At 40.0% G+C, this 20,370-nt stretch overlaps 1 protein-coding gene across 4 annotated transcripts in view; it reads right to left on the minus strand.

The window, feature by feature from the left end:
* Positions 1 to 16,389: 16,389 nt before the first annotated feature.
* The window catches only part of LOC148027758 (adenylosuccinate synthetase, chloroplastic-like), a 41,335-nt gene continuing 37,354 nt past the window's right edge, over positions 16,390 to 20,370 (minus strand). Inside the window, exons 1-4 of one of the 4 annotated variants that reach the window (XM_087689465.1) lie at positions 18,547 to 18,744; positions 17,629 to 18,321; positions 17,209 to 17,520; positions 16,390 to 16,895 (exon numbers count right to left, since the gene is read on the minus strand). In XM_087689465.1, coding sequence (XP_087545591.1) covers positions 16,722 to 16,895; positions 17,209 to 17,520; positions 17,629 to 18,321; positions 18,547 to 18,612 — 1,245 coding nt within the window. In that variant the 5' untranslated portion in view covers positions 18,613 to 18,744 and the 3' untranslated portion in view covers positions 16,390 to 16,721. Of the gene's footprint in view, positions 16,896 to 17,007; positions 17,521 to 17,628; positions 18,322 to 18,546; positions 18,745 to 20,370 lie in introns of those variants that run through there. The other 3 variants (XR_015692646.1, XM_087689464.1, XR_015692645.1) reach the window with 3 other exon arrangements.

A 20,370-nucleotide genomic window follows, 5' to 3' on the forward strand; every position in this document is an offset into this window, starting at 1 on the left:
ATTCTATTACATATGTTATCTGCTTGAAAGCTTGTGCAACCATAGGAACAGGACAAGGTGGTAAGCCTGACTTGTATGATCCAGACAAGCCGTTGTAGACCAAGGAGCAATCGGATGCAAGTGCAGGACTAAGAAGACTGACATCTCTGAGGAAGGGACATGATGATCATTTCTGGGAGGGAAATGCTCCTGATCTTCACCCTGTACGGACTCCTGATGCTAGTAGTTTTGATAAGTATGGATGTTTGACATTGATGGGCGGAAGTTCTCAGAGTCAAGCGACAGGGCATTCTGTGTGGGATCGTATTGGGCCTGTTGGTCGTAATGAGGCCAAATCTGAGGTCAGTAATCGGCCTTCCATCAGCTATGATGGCCCAGCACCGCCTAAAATGATAAAGGAGGATGCAAAATCGATTTTTTTTTTCACCTGATGCGGTTATGGGAAATCGATTTATACGCCTGTCATGGGCAAACAGGGACGCTAATTTGGTGTGGAACCAAAAGGAAGGAAAAAGAGGCTTTTCTGGGGAAAAAGGATGAGCTTTTTTTGAATCGGAAAGGGGGGGGAAATCTAGTACTCTGCGGATCTACGAGGAAGAAAAAGGAGGGAGCTTTTTCAATCGGGGAGAAATACTATACTCTGCGGCTCAACAGGGGGACTCGTTTTTCTCTGCGACTTCGACGAGCAGTATGTTTCGACTGGAAGGAGAGAGGATCGATTAAGGAAGAATAGCGAAGCATATCTTGGGGAAATCGAGGAGCTCTGTGGGTAAATTTGGAGAACATGGGAGCTCTGAAGGGGATCGATGAGAGATGTGCGACGAAGGAAGAAAAGCATCATGGAAAGCCTGCTGAAGAAAAGGATTCATCGGTCTGTGTTGTAGGCTGCGGTGAGGGGGAACGAGACAATTATGAATCGTAACCACGACCGCAGGAACGGGAGGGCAGGAACGAAGTGACTCAGAAGCTGGTGGCAAAGACTCAGTAGAGGACGGCCGAAGGCGATGACTGCAATGGGTGGGGATCTCGGAAGAAGAAAGAGCTATTGCTAGCTTTAAAGCTAGTGATGGAGGACATGGACGCTGCTGTGGGAGAGGAGATTGGATGAAGCCAACGTTGCTACGACAGAGGAAGTCCAGAAGGTGGCGACGAAGACATACTAAAAGGTGACGACGAAGCTGTAGAAGACGAAGCCTTAGCAGAAGAGAGGAAAGACGTACGCAGAGAGCAATGGTGGGAATTTTCTCGCGCCTGTCTGCAACAAGAGCGACTGGCCTCTTCTCTCTCACCACCCCAGAGACCCAGGGGAAGATGCGAATGCCCGAGAGCCACCATTTTTACCTGTTGTTGATTGTGGTGTTGAACCTGTAGAAGAGTTTGCACCGATTGAGCATCCATTGGAACCGCCTGAGAATGATTGCCCATCCGATGCCCTCAGCCTGAACCTTGCTGTCCATAGCAGATTGTTGATTCTAGGTGATGAACCTTGACTGCCACTTTGTTGACTACGCTTTTGGAAACAAGCAGATGTCACATCATGTTTGAGTTAAAGAGTATCCAGGATGGACGTTTCTGGAAGGAGAGACTGTAATTGAATATGAAAAAGAGAAGTGAACTAGTGTCTGCTGGAGAAAATGAAGAGAGGCGACATGTGATCTCTCTGGAAAACAATGCTCCAGAGAGTTCCATGAAGCCCAGTCTTTCTCAGATTGCTTGAAAGCAAAGGCCGTGTAGAACTGTTGATTAATAAATTGGGACATTTCACACTTGCCTGAGAGCTGTTGGACTGATGTATAGTAATGGACTGATATATAGTAAACGGAACAGACTTCTGTTTCAGGTTTGCTGATAATGGAGATTGATCTGTACTAAGTACTGAAGTTAAGGATTAACTGACTTTTCCCATGGAAGATGCTTTCCGTAAACATATGCTTGAGCATACACTCACAACCATAAAACAAACCCGTCTGAAACTTGTTGCTGTGTGGGAAATTGAACAATAAGATTATTCACATGTTGAATCTTCTATCCTGAAATTTATTAAGGTCTTCTAAAGACGCGACTTTGCTTTCATAAATCCTTCGACACCGCATCTATACAATCGGTCGATCAATGCCCTGAGACCGTGCCTCTCTGCGTATCGAGTCTCGAGGCCTTGCGGATCGCGATTTGTAATGGAGTGCTGCAAAGAAAACAAAATGCTAACTGTTAGAAACATGATTGTCATTACAAAGAATATCTCAAAAAAACAAATAAGCAAAACAAAAGAGAAACTTACAAAGTCCTCCAAATATGTCCTATGGCCGCCACTCCCAAGATGATGCACCGATCCGGCCTCGATTCGTGCCCTCGCCGCCTCCCGCTGCTGACTCCAACATCCTGGCGAATCTGTAGCCTCCTCCCTCAGTCGGCGCCACTCGTTTGCATCTAACCACTCGGGCTTTGGAGCCCCACTCTTGATTGCCTTGCGTGCGTCGGATCGTCTATGTGACATGTATGCACACATGCAATCCATCATCCAGCCCGTAGAGAATCTATCTACTGCGGTTGGCACCAGGAACTCCTCGTGCAAGGATGCTACTATGTAGTCCTTGCTCCCCTCCGGTATGTTCCTCCAATGATCCAGGACGTTGTGCCGAAAAACTTGTTGGCACAACTCCCTCATGCGAGCCATCACCCTCCTCCCCTCATCATTCATGATGATGGCTCCTAACCTACTATCCACTAGGTATCCATAACCCCTAGGAGTCTGCCTAAGATGGGCCCTCTCCCATCTCCGTCCATTCTCCTAGGCATATCCAGGAGACCCCTGTACATCCGGTGTACCGACGGGGGTACCCTCTCCCGGAGTGCCACTCAAAGGGGCGCCACCAAAGGGGGTGCCACCAAAAGGTGTGCCATCTGCCGACGGCTACACAAAAGCCGGAGTAACTGGAGTGGACGTCCCCACAGGTGTGACAAATCCTGGAGGTGACGCAGCTCCAACTGAATGACGAGATGGAGACACCACGTCCGTGTCTCCACAACAGCACCCCCCTGATCCTCCTGCAGTCGTAGTCCCTCCCTCTGGCCCAAGTCGCGAGCATCAAGATCGTCTGCTCGAAGCTGAAGCATCTGATTGCGCTGAAGCAGATCTAGCAGAGCGCCTTGACGAAGAACGAGACAGCTCCTGGTCTGCCATCTCTCTGAATCTCGCGAGCTGATCTGGAGACATGCATGCCATCATGTCCTGAAACTCCTCATCGCTCATCCCTCGACTCATCCTGAAAATGTCGATACCTGCACATATAAAAAATGATGTTAGAATAATCAATTTAAACTATACAAAGCACATTAATATAAATCATTTTTGAAAAATCCCTCTTAAAATGCATATCTTATCTACCTTTATGGAAGATCTAAACAATGAATTGAGTAATACAATTCTCCAAGAATGAAGTATTCTATGGTCCCATGTTAATCTCCTGACACAACTTTGCATACACTGGAAGGTCGATAGACATGTCACCACAAAAGAACGTGTCTGCCTCGTTCTTAAAAAATTCTACGACTTCTGTATTTCCATCATTGTTAGCCGATGCGGGCTCCAAGCTTGCGGTGGCCTCCACCCCTTGTAATATCGACCCCTCTATTTGCATATTTTCTTCATCTATGCCTGGAACATTTCTTTGATCATATACTCTCGCACCTCGAGGAGTTGAAGGTATAATATACCACCATCAAGGTTGTCGGGGGTTTGTATAGAAGATTACATGTTCACAAACACTTACAAAGCGAGTTCAAACCATTGTGACATAAACCATGTCGTATTACAATTAGCAAGCAAATGACTATTTGCACCTGTTCACAATGGGCCGGCAACACAAAGGTGTCGCGCAAATCCGTCCATTTTTTTTCGGAATCTATTTCGAGAAATCCAGATGGACCTCGTCGAACTATTGCTCCAGCTCTTCCAAGTACCACTTTGAACCACTGCACATCGAATAGTATCATGGAGAAGCTACGGTAATCCACCGTAATAATACTTTGCAAGTTCCCAAAATACTCCATCTCATCCACAACCGTGTTTGGATCCGTTGCTCGTCGCCGGCTCTCTTGCTCAAACCTTGCCATGACACCACAGTCCATTGTGGAGCGCATTTTGTCAATACGCTCCACCCGAAAATGCCGTCCGCGCGACCACGCTGCACTGTATATTTTGTACTGCACATTGAAACACTCAAATTAGATGTAGCAAGCAAATTTAGATACGACACATATGCATTGACTATTAGGGGCAAACATGATGGTAAGAGCTCGGTAAGAGCAGTAATATCGACGTGGTAGAGACTCATAGAGGTCTCAATCCCATGGGCAATCTCATAGTAAGTCTCGTGGTCATAAGGCCTATCTTACATGTCATTACTATGTGAAGCACAGTCATATTAGACCACAATGCCATAAGATACACAATAATAAGTGTAAGGAAAAAGGAAAGGGCAAAGTGCAAGATAAGTCAAATGATTTTACCATTGCTCCTAATAAGTCTTGCATGAAAATTGAGGAGAAAAATACATTGGAGTCTGAGTCTAATGATGATTACATATTGGCATCTTCTTCTCTTGATGCTAGTCAATTACTTGATGCCTCTCCATTTTTTCTTACCCTTGGTTGCTTGATTTGGAGGCTTTTTTTCATGTTACTTCGCATAAGGATTGGTTGTATTCCTATCGCAACATAATAGTTTCTATGAGGCTAGAAATGACTTGGCATTGGATATTATTGGTATTGGTCATGTTAGACCGAATGAAGCAACAATTTTATTTTGCATGATATATGCCATGTTCCAACTTTGGCCAAAAGCCTACTCTCTATTGCACAGTTGGATGATGCAGGGTATCATGTATCTTCTAGAGATTCAACATGGAAGATTCCCCATGGAAATCTTATCTTTGCTTGAGGTGTCAAGAATGGTAGCCTCTGTTCCTTACTTGTATATGGATCTATTCATCTATTGGATGTGGCTGATATACCATATGTATCTTTATGGCATCGTTGCCTTGGGCACATGTTCTTAAAAGAAATGAAAATATTTTCTCGTGTGTAGTATCTTATGTCCCTTGACTACAAATGTTTTGATTCATGTGATCATTATCTTTATGGCAAGCAGACATGTAGTTCTCATAAAAAATCTAGTATCATGTACATGGGTGAGCCTTTGGCTCTCTTGTTCATTTTGATGTATGTGGTCCCATGCCCTACCAATCACTATGTGGCATGAAATACTTTGTGACTTTCATTCTTGATTATTTGTATAAGGTCTAGGTATATCCCATAAAAAGTAAAAATCCGATCTAGTGGCTATCTTTTAGTGTTGCCTTGCTCTTTGTTGAGAACCAGTCTCAGTATAGGCTAAAATACCTAAGGTTAGATAATCAAGATGGATATGTCTCTAAAGCATTTGAGCAGTTTTGTGATGAGCAGGGAATTAAACATCAATTGATTACCTCTTGCACCCCACCTTAAAATGGTGTTACTAGAGCATATGAATAGGATGATTCAAGAGAGAGTCTGTAGTATGCTTAGCCAAGTAGGCTTACCACATCATTTTTAGGCTAAGGTAGTTACTATTGTCATGCACTTGATAAACAAATCCCCATACATTCCTATTGATTATCAAGTTGCAAATGGCGTATGGTCTAGAAAACCTCCATCATATGCTCATTTGTGTGTCTTTGGATTTGAGGCTTTTTGCCATGTTTCCAAGAACATATGAAATAAGCTAGATTCTAAATTAGTGAAATGCATCTTTCTTGGTTATGGAGATGCAAGTGAGATGGACTATCAACTATGGGATCTATGTAAGCTAAGAAGGTCATTCATAGCCATGATGTTATTTTCCATGAGAAGAAGATGCATAAGCAACCTGAGCAGGTAGTTGAGGTACATAGAGTGATATTTCAAGAGGAGCCTCATGTTACTGTATAGCTAGCTAGATAACTTGCAGTTGATATTCAAGTATCCCATGATCATGATTTTGGACATACAATGTAGAGGCCTCACAATCTATTTTGGGACGGTCTACTAGAGATAGATATTGGCGTGCTTGATTTGCATCCTCCATGGACTATGTTATTGTAAGAGATGCTGGTGAGTCTCTTACCTATGATGAGGCCATGCACACAAAGGTGATAGTCACTCTTGGGAGAGGGCCATGCAATCAGAGTATGCTTCATTGCAAAAAAATCATATATGGAATTTGGTACCCTTGCTTGGTGGAAAGCATGATTTGCCATACAAGTGGGTGTATAAGTTGAAGAGTATCCCTAGACGTCCCAAGACATCCCAAGCTAGCATATAAGGCTAGATTGATTCCAAAGGATTTTAAGCAAGAGCATGGTGTTGACTTTGATGAGGTCTTCTCTCCTATGGTCAAGATAACTACCCTATGCTTAGTACTAGCTTTGATTGCTCAGTTAGATTTGGATCTTTATCAGATGGATGTAAAGAGAACTTTCTTACATGGGGACCTTCATGATGAGATTTATATATAGCATCCTAAGGGCTTTGAGAAAAAGGCAGGGAATACCTAGTGTGTAAGTTGAGAAAGAGCCTTTATGGCCTTAAGCAGGCACCTAGGGAATGGTACCACATATTAGATAATTTCATGCATTCAAAAGAATATACACATAGTGAGATGGATCTATGTCTCTATATGAAGAAGGCTCGTAATGGAAACCTTATTATATTGGCACTTTATATGGATAATATGTTGATTGCTAAGAGAGCTCATGATGAGCTAGATGCCTTGAAAAGTTTGCTCAAGAGCAGCTTTGAGATGAAGAATATGAGACAATGCTCATACATTATTGGTATCTGCATCATATGTGATCGTTCTAAGGGGCTCCTTCACTTGTCATAGAAGGATTATATATTAAATATTCTTGAGTGCTACCACATACAGGACGTTAAGACTATTGCATGTCCCTTACCTTTCCATGTGAAGGTCACTCAGGTAGATTGCTCCCAAACACATAAGCAGAAGGCCGAGATGGCCAAGGTCCCTTATGCATCCATAGTGGGCAATTTAATATATTCTATGATAGCCACTTGTCTAGACATATCATTTGCAGTGGGGGTTGTAGCATGCTATATGGCTAGACCTAGCTGGCGTCATTGGGATGTCATGAAGGGTATCATGAGGTACTTGAAAGGCACTATAGATATGAGCATTTGCTATGGTAGTAGTCAAGATATTATAATTGTGGGTTACACTGACCTCGACTATGTAGGACATGAGGATAGTAGGAAGTCCACCTCCGAGTATATCTTCACTTTTAATGGAGCTACTATTTCTTCGTGTCCATGGTGTAAAAATGCACGATCTTATATACTATTGAGGCAGAGTATGTCTCATCCACTAAGGCTTGCAAGGAGGCCCTATGGTTAGGCTGTCTAGTGTGATAGACCTTGTTATTACTATTACTCTACACTACATTTGGATTTCTATGAGTGTGATTCACCTAGCCAAGAATCCAATTTTCCATGCAAAGATGAAGTAGATTAAGATGTGCTATCACTTCATTATGGAGATGGTAGAGGACAAGTCTTTTGAGCTTTGATTGATGAGAATCCTACAGATCTACTCACTAAAAGTCTCTCAATGGAATGTTTTGTCTTCTTTAGGAAGATGATGGGCACATGATGAGACATCTATTCCTCATCGTGTTATAGTGTGTATACATTTGTATTTTGTCACTTTTTATTCTCCTCTCCTCACTAGAGACACATTCGTCTTTAACTAGGAGGTTGTTTTTGCAAGTAAAGGCAATTGTGCCAACACTTCCCTGTATTTACTTCACACATTGTAATTGTGCACATATATATTATAGGTGGTAGGCACCCATCACTATGACTTTATATTCTTTATTCTTTCAATGACAATTGAATAAGGGAAGGCCAATCACAAATTGTGACTGTTGGAGTTTCCACATACAGTGTCTCTCTCTCTTGCTCTCTTGCTCCATCCACCATAGCTCTTGCTTTGCTCTTGCTTCCACTTATGTGCTCCACTTAGGCTCTATCTTTCAAATTAGACCACTAGTGCACGGATTGTATCTTGTTCTACATAAGTAATTCTATTTAAAACAAAAATATTGAATGGAAACTCCATCAAGCACTCTATAGATTGTTGTGCCTGCCCCCCATTGAAAAATGAAGTTGTGATTAATGAAGTGTGTAAGATGAGAGGAAAATAGGTTAATAAAAGTAGATATTCTTATTCATTGCACCACCAAGTCCGTTCTTTTCTTCTTAGTCCCACATGCATCCACTTTCCTTGTTGAGACATTTGTGAAGATATTCTCAGTCATATCCCTACTGTCCACCACTAAAGTCTCATTAGGACACATTATCAATCTTTTAACTTCACATATACCACAATACCCAAACAAGTATTTTTCTAGCATGGTATTTAGAATCATGAGGTTTTGGACACATTAGTTATTCCCACATATTAGTGATGATATCATATATATTGATTGATTTGCCATACACTGACCTCGATCCTTATTTTTGCAAATAGATAAAACATGTGCATGCATGATTCTTTCCATGGTGTCCAAACTTTTTTGTCTCATCAAATTAAACACCACCTTAATATATATTGTTTGGAATGATATACATAGCAATATGTATACCGCTCCTTCAATTTCCAAACAAAGTAAGGCTTTAATGCCTCAAAGTATCTAAGAGATATTTGTACTTCTGGATGGGCCCTTTTGAATCTTTGGTATAACTCAACCTATGACATTAAATATTCAAACTCATGAGGTTAGTTATTCATTTAAAATAATTATTGGTATTGTGCTAGAAGATCTTGGTACCCTTATTTGGTACTATTCAATATAGTTTTGGGAATCCATGATATCAATTTGGTACTTTATAGTACTAATATGAAACTTTACATTAGAATTTTGGTACTATACTAGGAAATATAATAGAGTACTAGACCCATTCAATAACCCTTTCGATTTCATATAGAACCAATGGTATACTATAGAATCAATTTGATACTTTGTAGAAACATTTTGGTACCATGGAAGGAAAAATAAAAGAGTACTAGATCTACTTGGTACACTTTTTGATTTTACATTGACCCAAATTTGGTATTGTACCAAAATAATTTGGTACTTTATAGAAGATTTTGTTGTGTTATGAAATATAACAAAGTGCTTGATACATTTGGTACTACAAAATACCAATTTTAAACTTCATAGAAGTATTTGGTATTTTTATGAGAAATATAAATAGTATTAGAGCCATTGAATATCCCATTTGATGTTGTGCTACATGAATTTGAATACTTATAGTATCCTTTTGGTACTATTCTAAGGAATGTATTGGAGTACTAGATCTCTTTGACAATGTACATTAATTATTTGGTACTTCACAGAAGCATTTGGTATTTTAAAGAACCCTTTTGGTACTATACCATGGAATGTAATAGAATACTACATCCATTTGGTATTGTACATTTTCAATTTGGTACTTCATAGAAGCATTTGATACTTCAAAGTACCCTTTTGGTACTATACCAGAGAATTACTAGAGTACTAGATCCATTTGGTACTATATATCACAAATTTGAAACTTTATAAAAACATTGCCAATATTGTACAATGAGATACAATACATTAGACTCAGAGCCATTTTTTCACTCCATTCGACAAAGTATAGTATTTGATGGTACTACAAAGTACCAAATTGTTATAACACTAGCAATATGCTAGTACCTAAACCAGATGGAATGCTCTAAAGATCTCCCTTATATAAAGTACGAAGTAGATGGACTCTAAAGATTATTAGACAATGCTCTAATTACATGAAAAGTGCTACTGAGTACCTAATGTGGAAGCATAGGGTGGTGCAAGGTACAATTCGAGCACCTTCATATATAAATACAGGTTCTCCTACACCAAATGTTTCTACAAGAAACAAATGATATGCTATAAGTTTGCTAAAGGAATGTAACAAGCACAATGATATGTACTACATGTAGACTACAACACATTTGGCATAAATAGAGGAATAAAAGATAATATGAATGTTTCAAATTAACCTATGAGCCATAAAAAATATGCACATTATGCTTCACAACACTTTTTCATCCAATATGCTTCTGATATATATCATTTTTGTTGGGTGAAAATAAATTTTCTATGTCCGAAAGGCATACACTAGATTTCTTAGTTCAATTGTGATGATGTTGTGTTGAGGTAAGTATATTTGACGTGCACTCAATGGTAAAACTTCATTATCATCTTTAATCTCAAGACGAGAACTAGTTGCAACAATGTTTCTTTGATGAACATCCAAACTACCTGCTATTCTTGTATGGTTCATTTGTGTTATGCCATTAGCATTATTTGACACCATCATCAAAGATCATCTATTTAAGAAGAGCTCATGTGTAGAGTGGGGCACCTTGAGTTGGTTGAGCAAGTTACGAATATTGGATAGAAGAGTGCTCCCAACATTATTTATTGATGATTATAGATCCTAAAAATTTGAATAACTCTCTATGGGCACTTATTTGTAAGCCTTAGTTTTTGCTTGTGCTAAAACTTTATCATAGCTTAACATATCTCATTTCCTTGCTTTGCTTTATCCATCGAAGATGGATCTTTCAAACCATTGCTTTCTTTTTCTTTTTTCTCGGTTCTCTTTTATTAGCAACCCAATACTCACACATAAAAGCCATCTTGCTAAGACATTGTTCAATCTCGGGGATATTTGAATTCCTCTCCACATTCCCCGATCTGTGGATTCAATATCAATGTTGGAAACACCTTCTATATTCTCACTTAGCAACCCAATACTCACACATTAAAGCCATCTTGCTAAGACATTGTTCAATCTCGGGGATATTTGAATTCCTCTTCACAGTCCCCGATCTGTGGATTCAATGCCTTGATCAATATCAATGTTGGAAACACCTTCTATATTCTCACTTAGCTAACTTGTCTGGAATGAGAAGCTGCCATGCAAATTGTACATTTTGAATTAATTTATGGTAGTATGAGAGGGAAAGGGCTACAAAAAAAGAAATGGAATGTGAAGAAAACCACAAAGAGAGAGAGAGAGAGAGAGATAGAGAGACAGAGAGAGCACTATAGAATCGACTATGAAAGGGTGACATCACACAAGGGAAATGAAGAGATCTTAGCCAAAGGCTCACCCATGCATGCCATACCAGAATTTTTATGTGTATTGCATATTTATATGCCATATAAACAATGATCATAAGACTCAAAACATTAATAGTCAAGGGACGGAAGATATGGCAAAAGGGTAAGCATTTGCATTCCTTTTACGAACATATACCCAAGGCAACGATGCCACCAAGATACATGTGGAACTACATCCACTACCAAAACATGGTCAACTAACCCAAATACAAGCAAGGGGTAGAGAGTATTAGACTTAGCACCACATGGAATGACAAGATTCGCACATGTAATCTTCCATGAAGAATCAACAAAAAAAACTACATAACATGCATCATCCAAAGTGCCAGTAGAGATAAGGCTCTTCATGAAAGCCAGTGCATGACGTATATCATGAAGAGTAAACATGCAACCTGAACTAAACTGCAACTGCACATCACCAATACTAACTACTTCCAATGCCAAGTCATTATCCAAATGGACAGAACCAGTCAAACTGTGATAGCCGTGAAACCACTCTCTAGAGGAGTCACATGAAAGTAAGCCCTTGAATCTATGAGCCAACACTTATATACCCTTACAAAGCATCAATCAACTGTGAAGTATCAAGAGAAGAAGCTACAAGTATGAAATCGTCATCAGAGTCAGTCTGCACAACATTAATCTCTTCAATCTTAACACTAGACTTGCTAGGAACAATGTTGCGATCATCATTTTTGTCCTATACTTTATCCTTGCCCTTTTCTTTGTGCTTGTCCTCACGCATCTTATGGCACTATGGCTAAATATGCCCTACTTTCCCACAATAATAATGACAAGTCAATGAGGACTTATGGCCATGGGACTTATTACGAGCTTGTCCACGTGACTAAGAGAATCTCTCCCACAATGATCATTACCACCCTTACCATTATGGCCTCTAACTGTCAAAGCATGAGAGGTGCAAGAAGCATTGATATTCTTTTTTCAACCTCTTCAGTCAAGAGTGCACCATCTATATTCAACTTTAACCCATGAGTAGGTATATTGACACGCATAGCCATACAAAAGGTATGCAATGATTCAGGCAGTGTAACTAAGAGAAACATGGAAAAAAGAGTGCTCTTAAATGTAATCCCCTACGAAGACAAATGACTGATAATAGAATGAAAGTCATTTAAGTGAGCTGACATAGAAGTGTCCTCCTTCATGCGAAGGTCCATGAGTTTCTTTAGTGAGTATATCTAAGAAGCGAGGCTCTGCTTGTCATAGACATTGTGAATCTTTTCCCATAATTCCCATGCAAACTACCCATTAGATTCAATATTATAGAATACCTGCTTAGAGAGGGATAATATGATGCTGGACTTACATAAGTCATCTAATTCAATCCAATCCTCTACATCAATAAGTTCGGGCTTGACATCCTTATGTTTCAAAGTCCTAACCTACATTTTCTATACTAAAAATTGCTAGACTTGAGCCTTCTAGTAGCTGTAGTTGGTGCCATCCAACTTATCAATATTAAAAATAGCACTATCAATCGAGTCACTACCCATAATGAAGACACTATTAATCAAGTCACTAGCCATAATGAAGACAAAAAAGTGCACAAACTACCAAATTAGGTTGTTATAATTACTACAAACAACCCTAAAACCACTACTAGCTCAAGTTGAAAACAAGGGATACTAACCAAGTAATGAACTGTCATAATATTCAATGCAAAAAACTGTGAAATGAAGGTGATTACTTGCATAAATAGTGCAATAAAATGTAATTACATCATGTTGAAGATGAAGTACATCAGTAAGAAATCAATGCTAAAGATGGACAATCGTTGATATAAGACAAACTGCTACCAACAAGGAATAGCTTCAACTAGCAATGAGTGAATATGCAACTGGTACCAAGAACTGTCAAAGAATTAGTGAGTTAGACTAAGATACATTCCATAGGCATAGCCATCATGCATAGGGCGGGTCGCATGGGTAATAGAAGAGACCACAACTGGAGGCACAATGGACTAAACAATGTAATGGAAGCTCAGTACATAACCAACCAAGATACATACGTCACTGATAACATCATGTAACAGAGATAGATACCAACCCAAAAGTAAATTTGTATCAGCCCACTAATCATCAACTACGTACATAAAGCATGACAAGAGCATATACATGTCACCACGTCCCACTAAGCATCAACTACGTACATAAAGCATGATAAGAGCATATACATGTCACCACATCCCACGGTCTCACTGTAAGACCCTCAAGCTCAACTGCATAACCAAATGCTCAATGTAATATCCAAAGGTCAAGAAGTGGCTCCCCCACTAAAACGAAAGTTGAATGCCAAATGATTAAACAAAGCTCAAAACATCATGTGAAAGGCATCCATATACATCCAAGATCTAAGTAGCATATATTAGGGAGCATCCAATCCAAGTAGCTTACAAATCTCTTATTGGAGCATCAAATAACCATACATAACACTGAGTGACAATCAATGTCAAGCTCCAATCTCAGCTCAAAAGCAATCCAGGAGCATAACCAAGCATGTAACATAAGCCATAAGTATTAGTACATCACCCAAGTAGTCGGTAAGCACCCAAGAGCAATAAGCATATATTTACTAATTAAATGAGCTTCAATCCTAGTTATTATAACATCAAAAAAACACTATAAAACTTAGTAAAAACATGCTCAAATCAGACCCATAGCATTCCAATACATTGGCATAACATCCCCAGATGATCCGACATCAAATAGACATCTTGGGAAGCAGAAGTGACCTCCAGACAATGAATGAAGTGCTATATTGCACTGTATAATAGTAAACTGTCACAAATTGTGAATCAATGGCTAATTCCAAGAGCTCCAACTAATGCCAAAGATATTGGGGAAGATTCCAAAGATTGCCAAGAGTCGGGAGGACTACTAGGAGTTGAAGGATGGAGCTAAAACTATTAGGGAGTAGGCAGTAGCAAGAAGCACAATTTGGGTTGTTGCTACTCTTACTACTAGTATTGAGGCCTTGGGAGCACTCTAAGGTGCTCAAATAAACTGAGTAATGCCTTGAAACAAGTTGCAAAGGGAGGAAAAAAAAACGATAAAACTCAATGCATACCTCGGGGTGAAGAATCCATGGTTGCCATTGAAACTCTTAACTAAAGCTTTTCTCCACAAGTTGAAGCAATGCCGAATCGGACTTAAGCTCTCAAGAAAGATATCCATGATACCAATTGAAGAGAGTGAGTCCTAAATTGAAAGCACGAAGCACAAGTAAAAGCTATGGTGGAAGGAGCAAGAGCCACAAAGAGAGAGAGAGAGAGATGTGAAAACTCCAACATTCACAATGTGTGACCGATCTTTTCTTTATTCAAATGTCACTGAAAGAATAAAGAATGAAGTGAGTGATAGGTACCCACCACCTACAATGTAAAGGTGTACGGATATGCAGATACTATCATGTAACTAATACACACTTAGCTGGGCACATGCGCATTTACCCCCAACAATGTTTTCTTATTAATTTACCAACATTTGTTCTACTAGTCACATACACACACAATATGTTTTCTTCTATCTTAAAGGATATTATGCTCCCACCAACATGGGCACATAATCCATTAGTGTGACTCTTTGAACAATGCACTCAACCCTTCTTAGCATTTTGTGTGTATTCGTGTACTTGTTTGGTTATGATATAGGCACAACTATGCATGTGATATTTGTTGCATTTGGTTTAGGTATATAGCCAACCTTGCCTAAGCCTAGAAATATGTAGAGCTTACATGTAACGAGGATTAGATATATATTGAATAGGACACATGTTGCATAAGCATGAATGCTTGAATACTAACCCATGTACAACTATGAACCTAAGAGAAGTCAATAGTAAAATTTCTCCTTATTCCCTTGGGCATATGAGATGCATTCTACTATCCCTACAACACCTAGATATTAATACAAAAATTGTATAAATATCCCCTTAATGAAGAAAAATATTGGGTGTTCTCTAGTCATTAGTTGGTTATCCAATCCATTGCAACCAAGTTGTTGAAACCACTTGGCTACAACTATACAAGCTAGTAACAATCGTGGATTCCAATAAGGTAATCCATAATATGAACGAACTTGGATGACAACTATAGTAGGTTATTGACACCTACAATATGCATCAACATGGCTTGTTCTTACTGGGTATTGTTGTATGGATGCATGTAACATATCTGCCACCTACTCCTTTTGTGGTGTATTATTGTTGAAACCTCGGATTATAACTTGCTCGTTGAAAATAGTATATAATACTTGTTGCTTCTTTTGTACTATGATTCCAATATGAAGGCAATATCATTTTGGCAATTAGTTATAAATGGATTCAAATCCTTTGTATCTTGTATATTGTATGCTTAATCTAATGTAAACATACGCGCCTTGGTAATACATGGTTGTTGACTTAGTAGTTGTTCTTTAGCAATGGTTTTTCAATGTGATATGAAAATCTTTGCCCTAATATACACATGCATACACTTGCACATGCACGACATATATGTACACATGTATATTATTTACACACACACACACACACACACACACAGGAGGGGAAGAATAAGAGATATGGCAATCTTGTTAACTACTACTCCATCACACCATCAAAAAGTATTTTATTACTTCAAGCTTCAACTTAAGAAACCGCATCATAATAGACTTTGTATTTCCATCTCTCTCTCTCTCAAGACCAATTAGAACGTGTGGTTTAAAACACATTGTATAGGATACCCTTTTGATAAGTCAAGTGTAAAAGTAACCGCGCTATATTCTTGTTATCCTTGAATAGAACATCTCGAGAAAAAAAATCCAAACTACTGTTCAACAAGTTTTGAATCTACTTATATTCAAAACTATTAAGTTCACCAAGTTTTGAGTCTACTCATATAAATTTCAACAAGTGACCTTTTCAGTTTTATTTGTAGTTAGAAGTGGAAAATGTAGTGTCATGGTTTATCAACATAAAGGTGTTCAATATCCATATCTTTTTTATTATGCCATACTTTGTAGGTTTGATTGCTTGTGGCTACTATTCATTATAACATTGCAACAACAAGTTCACAAGGGTTACTTTAGAGACTCGATGAAATGTATATGTTGTATTTACTTTGTATTAACACTTTATGCAGATGTATGCTTAGAAAGGATTTTTCAATAAAGTTCACTTCTAAAGAAGATAAAAATCTGCATACTTGGAACAGGGATAAAAGACATCTCACTGCCAAGTCTAAATGCTTTGATGCCAGTGAGTGCAGCTTGCAGAGGATTTTCATTGTTACATAGTTGGTGATTTTCAATCCCTCAAGCTAACTTGTCAGAAGGATTAGTGTGATTATAGAGATAGGCCAGAAAACTTCAGGTTACGAAAAATCCTGAACATTCTCAGCACACTGCGGTCTCAAATGAGGACATTCATTATTAAACCATCAATCATTTCGGCACAACAATAAATACAGTCTGCTTAAAACCGCTGCTCTTGCTAGTCCTTGACGATCATCGCATCACGTCCAGGTCCAACACCAATGAAGCGAACAGGTATCCCAATAAGTGACTCTACTTTTTCGACGTAGAGCCTTGCAGCTGCAGGTAGGTCTTTATACTTTCTCACTGAAGAAATATCAACTTGCCATCCTGGAAGTTCTTCGTACACAACCTGTAAGTTCAGACACATAATACATAAACCTTAACAAGCCAATTACATGCACCACGAGCATAAAACATGTCTATGCAGCTATTATCCAAGTACAAACAACAAGAGAGCTCACCAGACTCCAACTGTACTCCAGAGCCACTGTGTCCTGGAATACTCTGTGTTTGCTCATCCAGTACTTATGTGTGCATACTCACATGATCCAGCGCTTTATGAGAGAGAGAGAGAGAGAGAGAGAGAGAGAGTACTATTTCGTAATTAATACAATTACCTTGTACGAAAAAGAGAGAGAGAGAGAGGGGGGGGGATTGCATACCTCAACATCTCCAAGAACCTGCAAATCAGCAGGAAAAGTAGGCAGGACTTTCCCATCCTTGGCACGGTATGCCACTCCAAGCTTCAGGGATTGCAGACTTGATAGAACATCCAACTTAGTCATATTCAGGCATGAAAACCCATTAATCTGGCTGGAAAATTTCAGTGCAACAATGTCAAGCCATCCACAGCGGCGAGGTCTTCCTGTAGTAGTGCCATACTCATAACCAGCAGCTCGGATTGTCTCCCCAAGTTCCCCAAACAATTCAGTGGGATAAGGTCCTTGCCCCACCCTTGTGGAGTATGCTTTTACCTACGGTTCAATATATTGCACATTCAGGCTAAAAAGCTACCTAGCTGATGATGAATTTGCATTTCCATAGAAGTCCAGCACCATAATCAATTCCAAAGAAACACATACCACACCAACTATATCCCCAATAACTCTAGGGGCAATGCCTAGCCCTGTGCAAATTCCACCCGCTGATGGATTTGATGAAGTCACAAAAGGGTAAGTGCCGAAATCCACATCCAGCATGGTGGCCTGACCACCCTCTACCAACACTCTCTTCTCATTTCGGTAAGCATCATTGACATATTGTACAGTATCTGTGATGAAAGGCTCCAGGCGTTCAGCAAATTTCTTGTATCTATCTACCTCTTTGTTAATCAATTTCTCATCATATTCAAAGCCTTTGAACCGAGATGATGCATCCCAGTGAAGTAAAGCCAACTTTTCCCTAAAGGTGTCAATATGCCTTAGGTCAGTCACTCTCACACCATTCCGGATGGCTTTGCTTGCATAGCATGGTCCAATACCACGCTTGGTTGTTCCAATCATAGACCCTTGAAGTTCAGCTTCCCGTAAGCCATCAACTGTTTGATGCAAATCAAACAGCAGATGGGCACGATCAGAAATCAGAAGTCTTCCTTTGCAATAAACACCACTGGACTCAAGCCTGTCTACCTCATCAAAGAAGGTCGGTAAATGAGCAACAACTCCATTGCCAATTACACACACAGTGTTTTCATTTAGTATTCCTGATGGTATAAGATGAAGAGCAAACTTCTTTCCTTCATTATTGTATATAGTATGGCCAGCATTTGATCCCCCCTGCAAATCAAACCACTTACTCAAAAACTGTTGTCCCTAAACCACACTTCAATCGAATCTGAAACATTGCAAAACACATTTGGGGTGTAATTAAACCAAAGAAAGGAAGAAATCTTCTATGCCATAAAATTGTTTGCTTTAGAACATGTAGGTTTATATGTATCAATGCTAGGACAAATCAGTGAACAAAGAGGTGGAACTGAACCAGAATGATAGAGCACTAACATGACCTGCTGCTCTACTGCCCAATCCAGTAAAGCACTCCTGAGTAGCTCGATTCCCATCCTCCATCCTGCAGTTAAGCAGCAGCACTCAGCCTGTGACATGTTTGGAGAGGACCACCACTGTCTGTGAGGTGCAGATTGAGGGTCTTTCCTTGGAGGATATGCAGCAGTTAGCACAGCAGATCTGAGGAGAGTTCGTGCCCTGTTCATCAGCACCCTGTCTTGGCTGCTGTCTGCCACATCACACCTAATTGCTGCCCATCAAGACTGAAATCCAGTTATCTTTGCTGTTTTGCACATCCGGCATATTTGTCCACACTTCAGTACAAATTGGTATATAGCTATTATGCTTTGCTTGTTGAGAGTGCAAGAGTGGACCAGGGTCGTTTGGATTCATTTATGATTCACGAGAACCCTAGTCCTAAAGCATGGCAGCATGCTAAGCCAATGATGCAAGCGGTGACATAATCCATGAACAGTTTCAATCAGAATAGGACTATAGAAACCACCAAGAGGTGGTACAAATCAAGTGGTGCATCCTCCATTTTAGGGAGGTGGAAAGGTGATTGTGGGCTGATCTTTGAAGCATTGATCAGAGCCCTAACTGACACGTTCCTTGTCTATTTAAAGTCACCTTGTTAATGAAGAATGAATCAAGTGTGCAGTTCTTCATCTCTCTCATGGCTCCATTTTCTCATGGCACCCACTTACTCTAATGATTGTGGTTTAGAACTTGCATTTTGAACATTGTATCGAAGTCTATTGCATTCTCTCTTACTATCAGGCGTCTCCATAGCTAAACGCTAGGCATTTCAAACTAGTCTTTGCAACTCATGCCTCTTGTATACACCTTACAAAATCTCTCAATCCTTGCATCCAATTGTTACATGTGGAGAAGTCCTAAATCTGTCATCTCGAACTTCTGATGTAGGGCTGCCTTCATCTCTTCGACCTTCTAGGTATGATCACCTGTAACAATCAAGTCATCAACATACAAAACAAAAAACACACGACCACCCTCGGAAGTGTGCACATAAAGCTGCGGAGCGGCCCTTGAGCGCCGATATTCCAACTTGGCTTGGAGAAATGAATCAATCTTCTCGTTCCAAGAGCGTGGAGCTTGCTTCAGGCCATACAAGGCCTTCTTCAACCTGTAAACCTGCCCATCTAAGGAACCAAAGCCAGGAGGCTGCTCTACATAGATCTCCTCCTTCAAATCACCATTCAAGAAGGCCAACTTCACATCCAACTAAAAAGCAAGCCATCTCCTATGACCAGTCAAGGCAAGAACAACACGAATAGTCGCCATGTGAGCAGTGGGGACAAAAGTATCATGGAAATCAACACCTGGGTGCTGTGCAAAAGCTTTAGCAACAAGGCGAGCCTTGTACTTGTCCAAAGAGCCATTACTATGATACTTGGTCTTGAAGACCCATTTGACACAAATCACCTTCTTATGAGAGGGACGAGGCAGAAGGAACCAAGTGCCATTCCGCTCAATAGCCTCCAACTCGGCTTCCATCGCTTTCTGCCAGTGATCAAACTGTAAAGCCTCCTTCACTAATGTAGGCTCCCTATCCTGCATAACACGGGACATCAAACAATAGTTAGAGCAAACAAGCTCCGTAGAATGTGCCTAGTGCCGCCGTGACCTCTGCGGTCCATCTTGCAGTTCCCACTCCTCAGACACCTCCTCGATCCCTGAATCTCGAAGAGTGTCATGGGCCCAACAAGGAGGCTGAATTCTCGCCTCGACGCTCTCCATCTGCTGAAGTTTCTGGAAGGTCCACTGGCAATGGAGGACCAATCAGTGAATCCGGTGGTT

The sequence above is a fragment of the Lygodium microphyllum genome, chromosome 12 (genome assembly GCF_053477565.2).
Source record: "Lygodium microphyllum isolate KBCC chromosome 12, Lygodium_microphyllum_v1.1.10, whole genome shotgun sequence".
Lineage (NCBI taxonomy): Eukaryota > Viridiplantae > Streptophyta > Polypodiopsida > Schizaeales > Lygodiaceae > Lygodium > Lygodium microphyllum.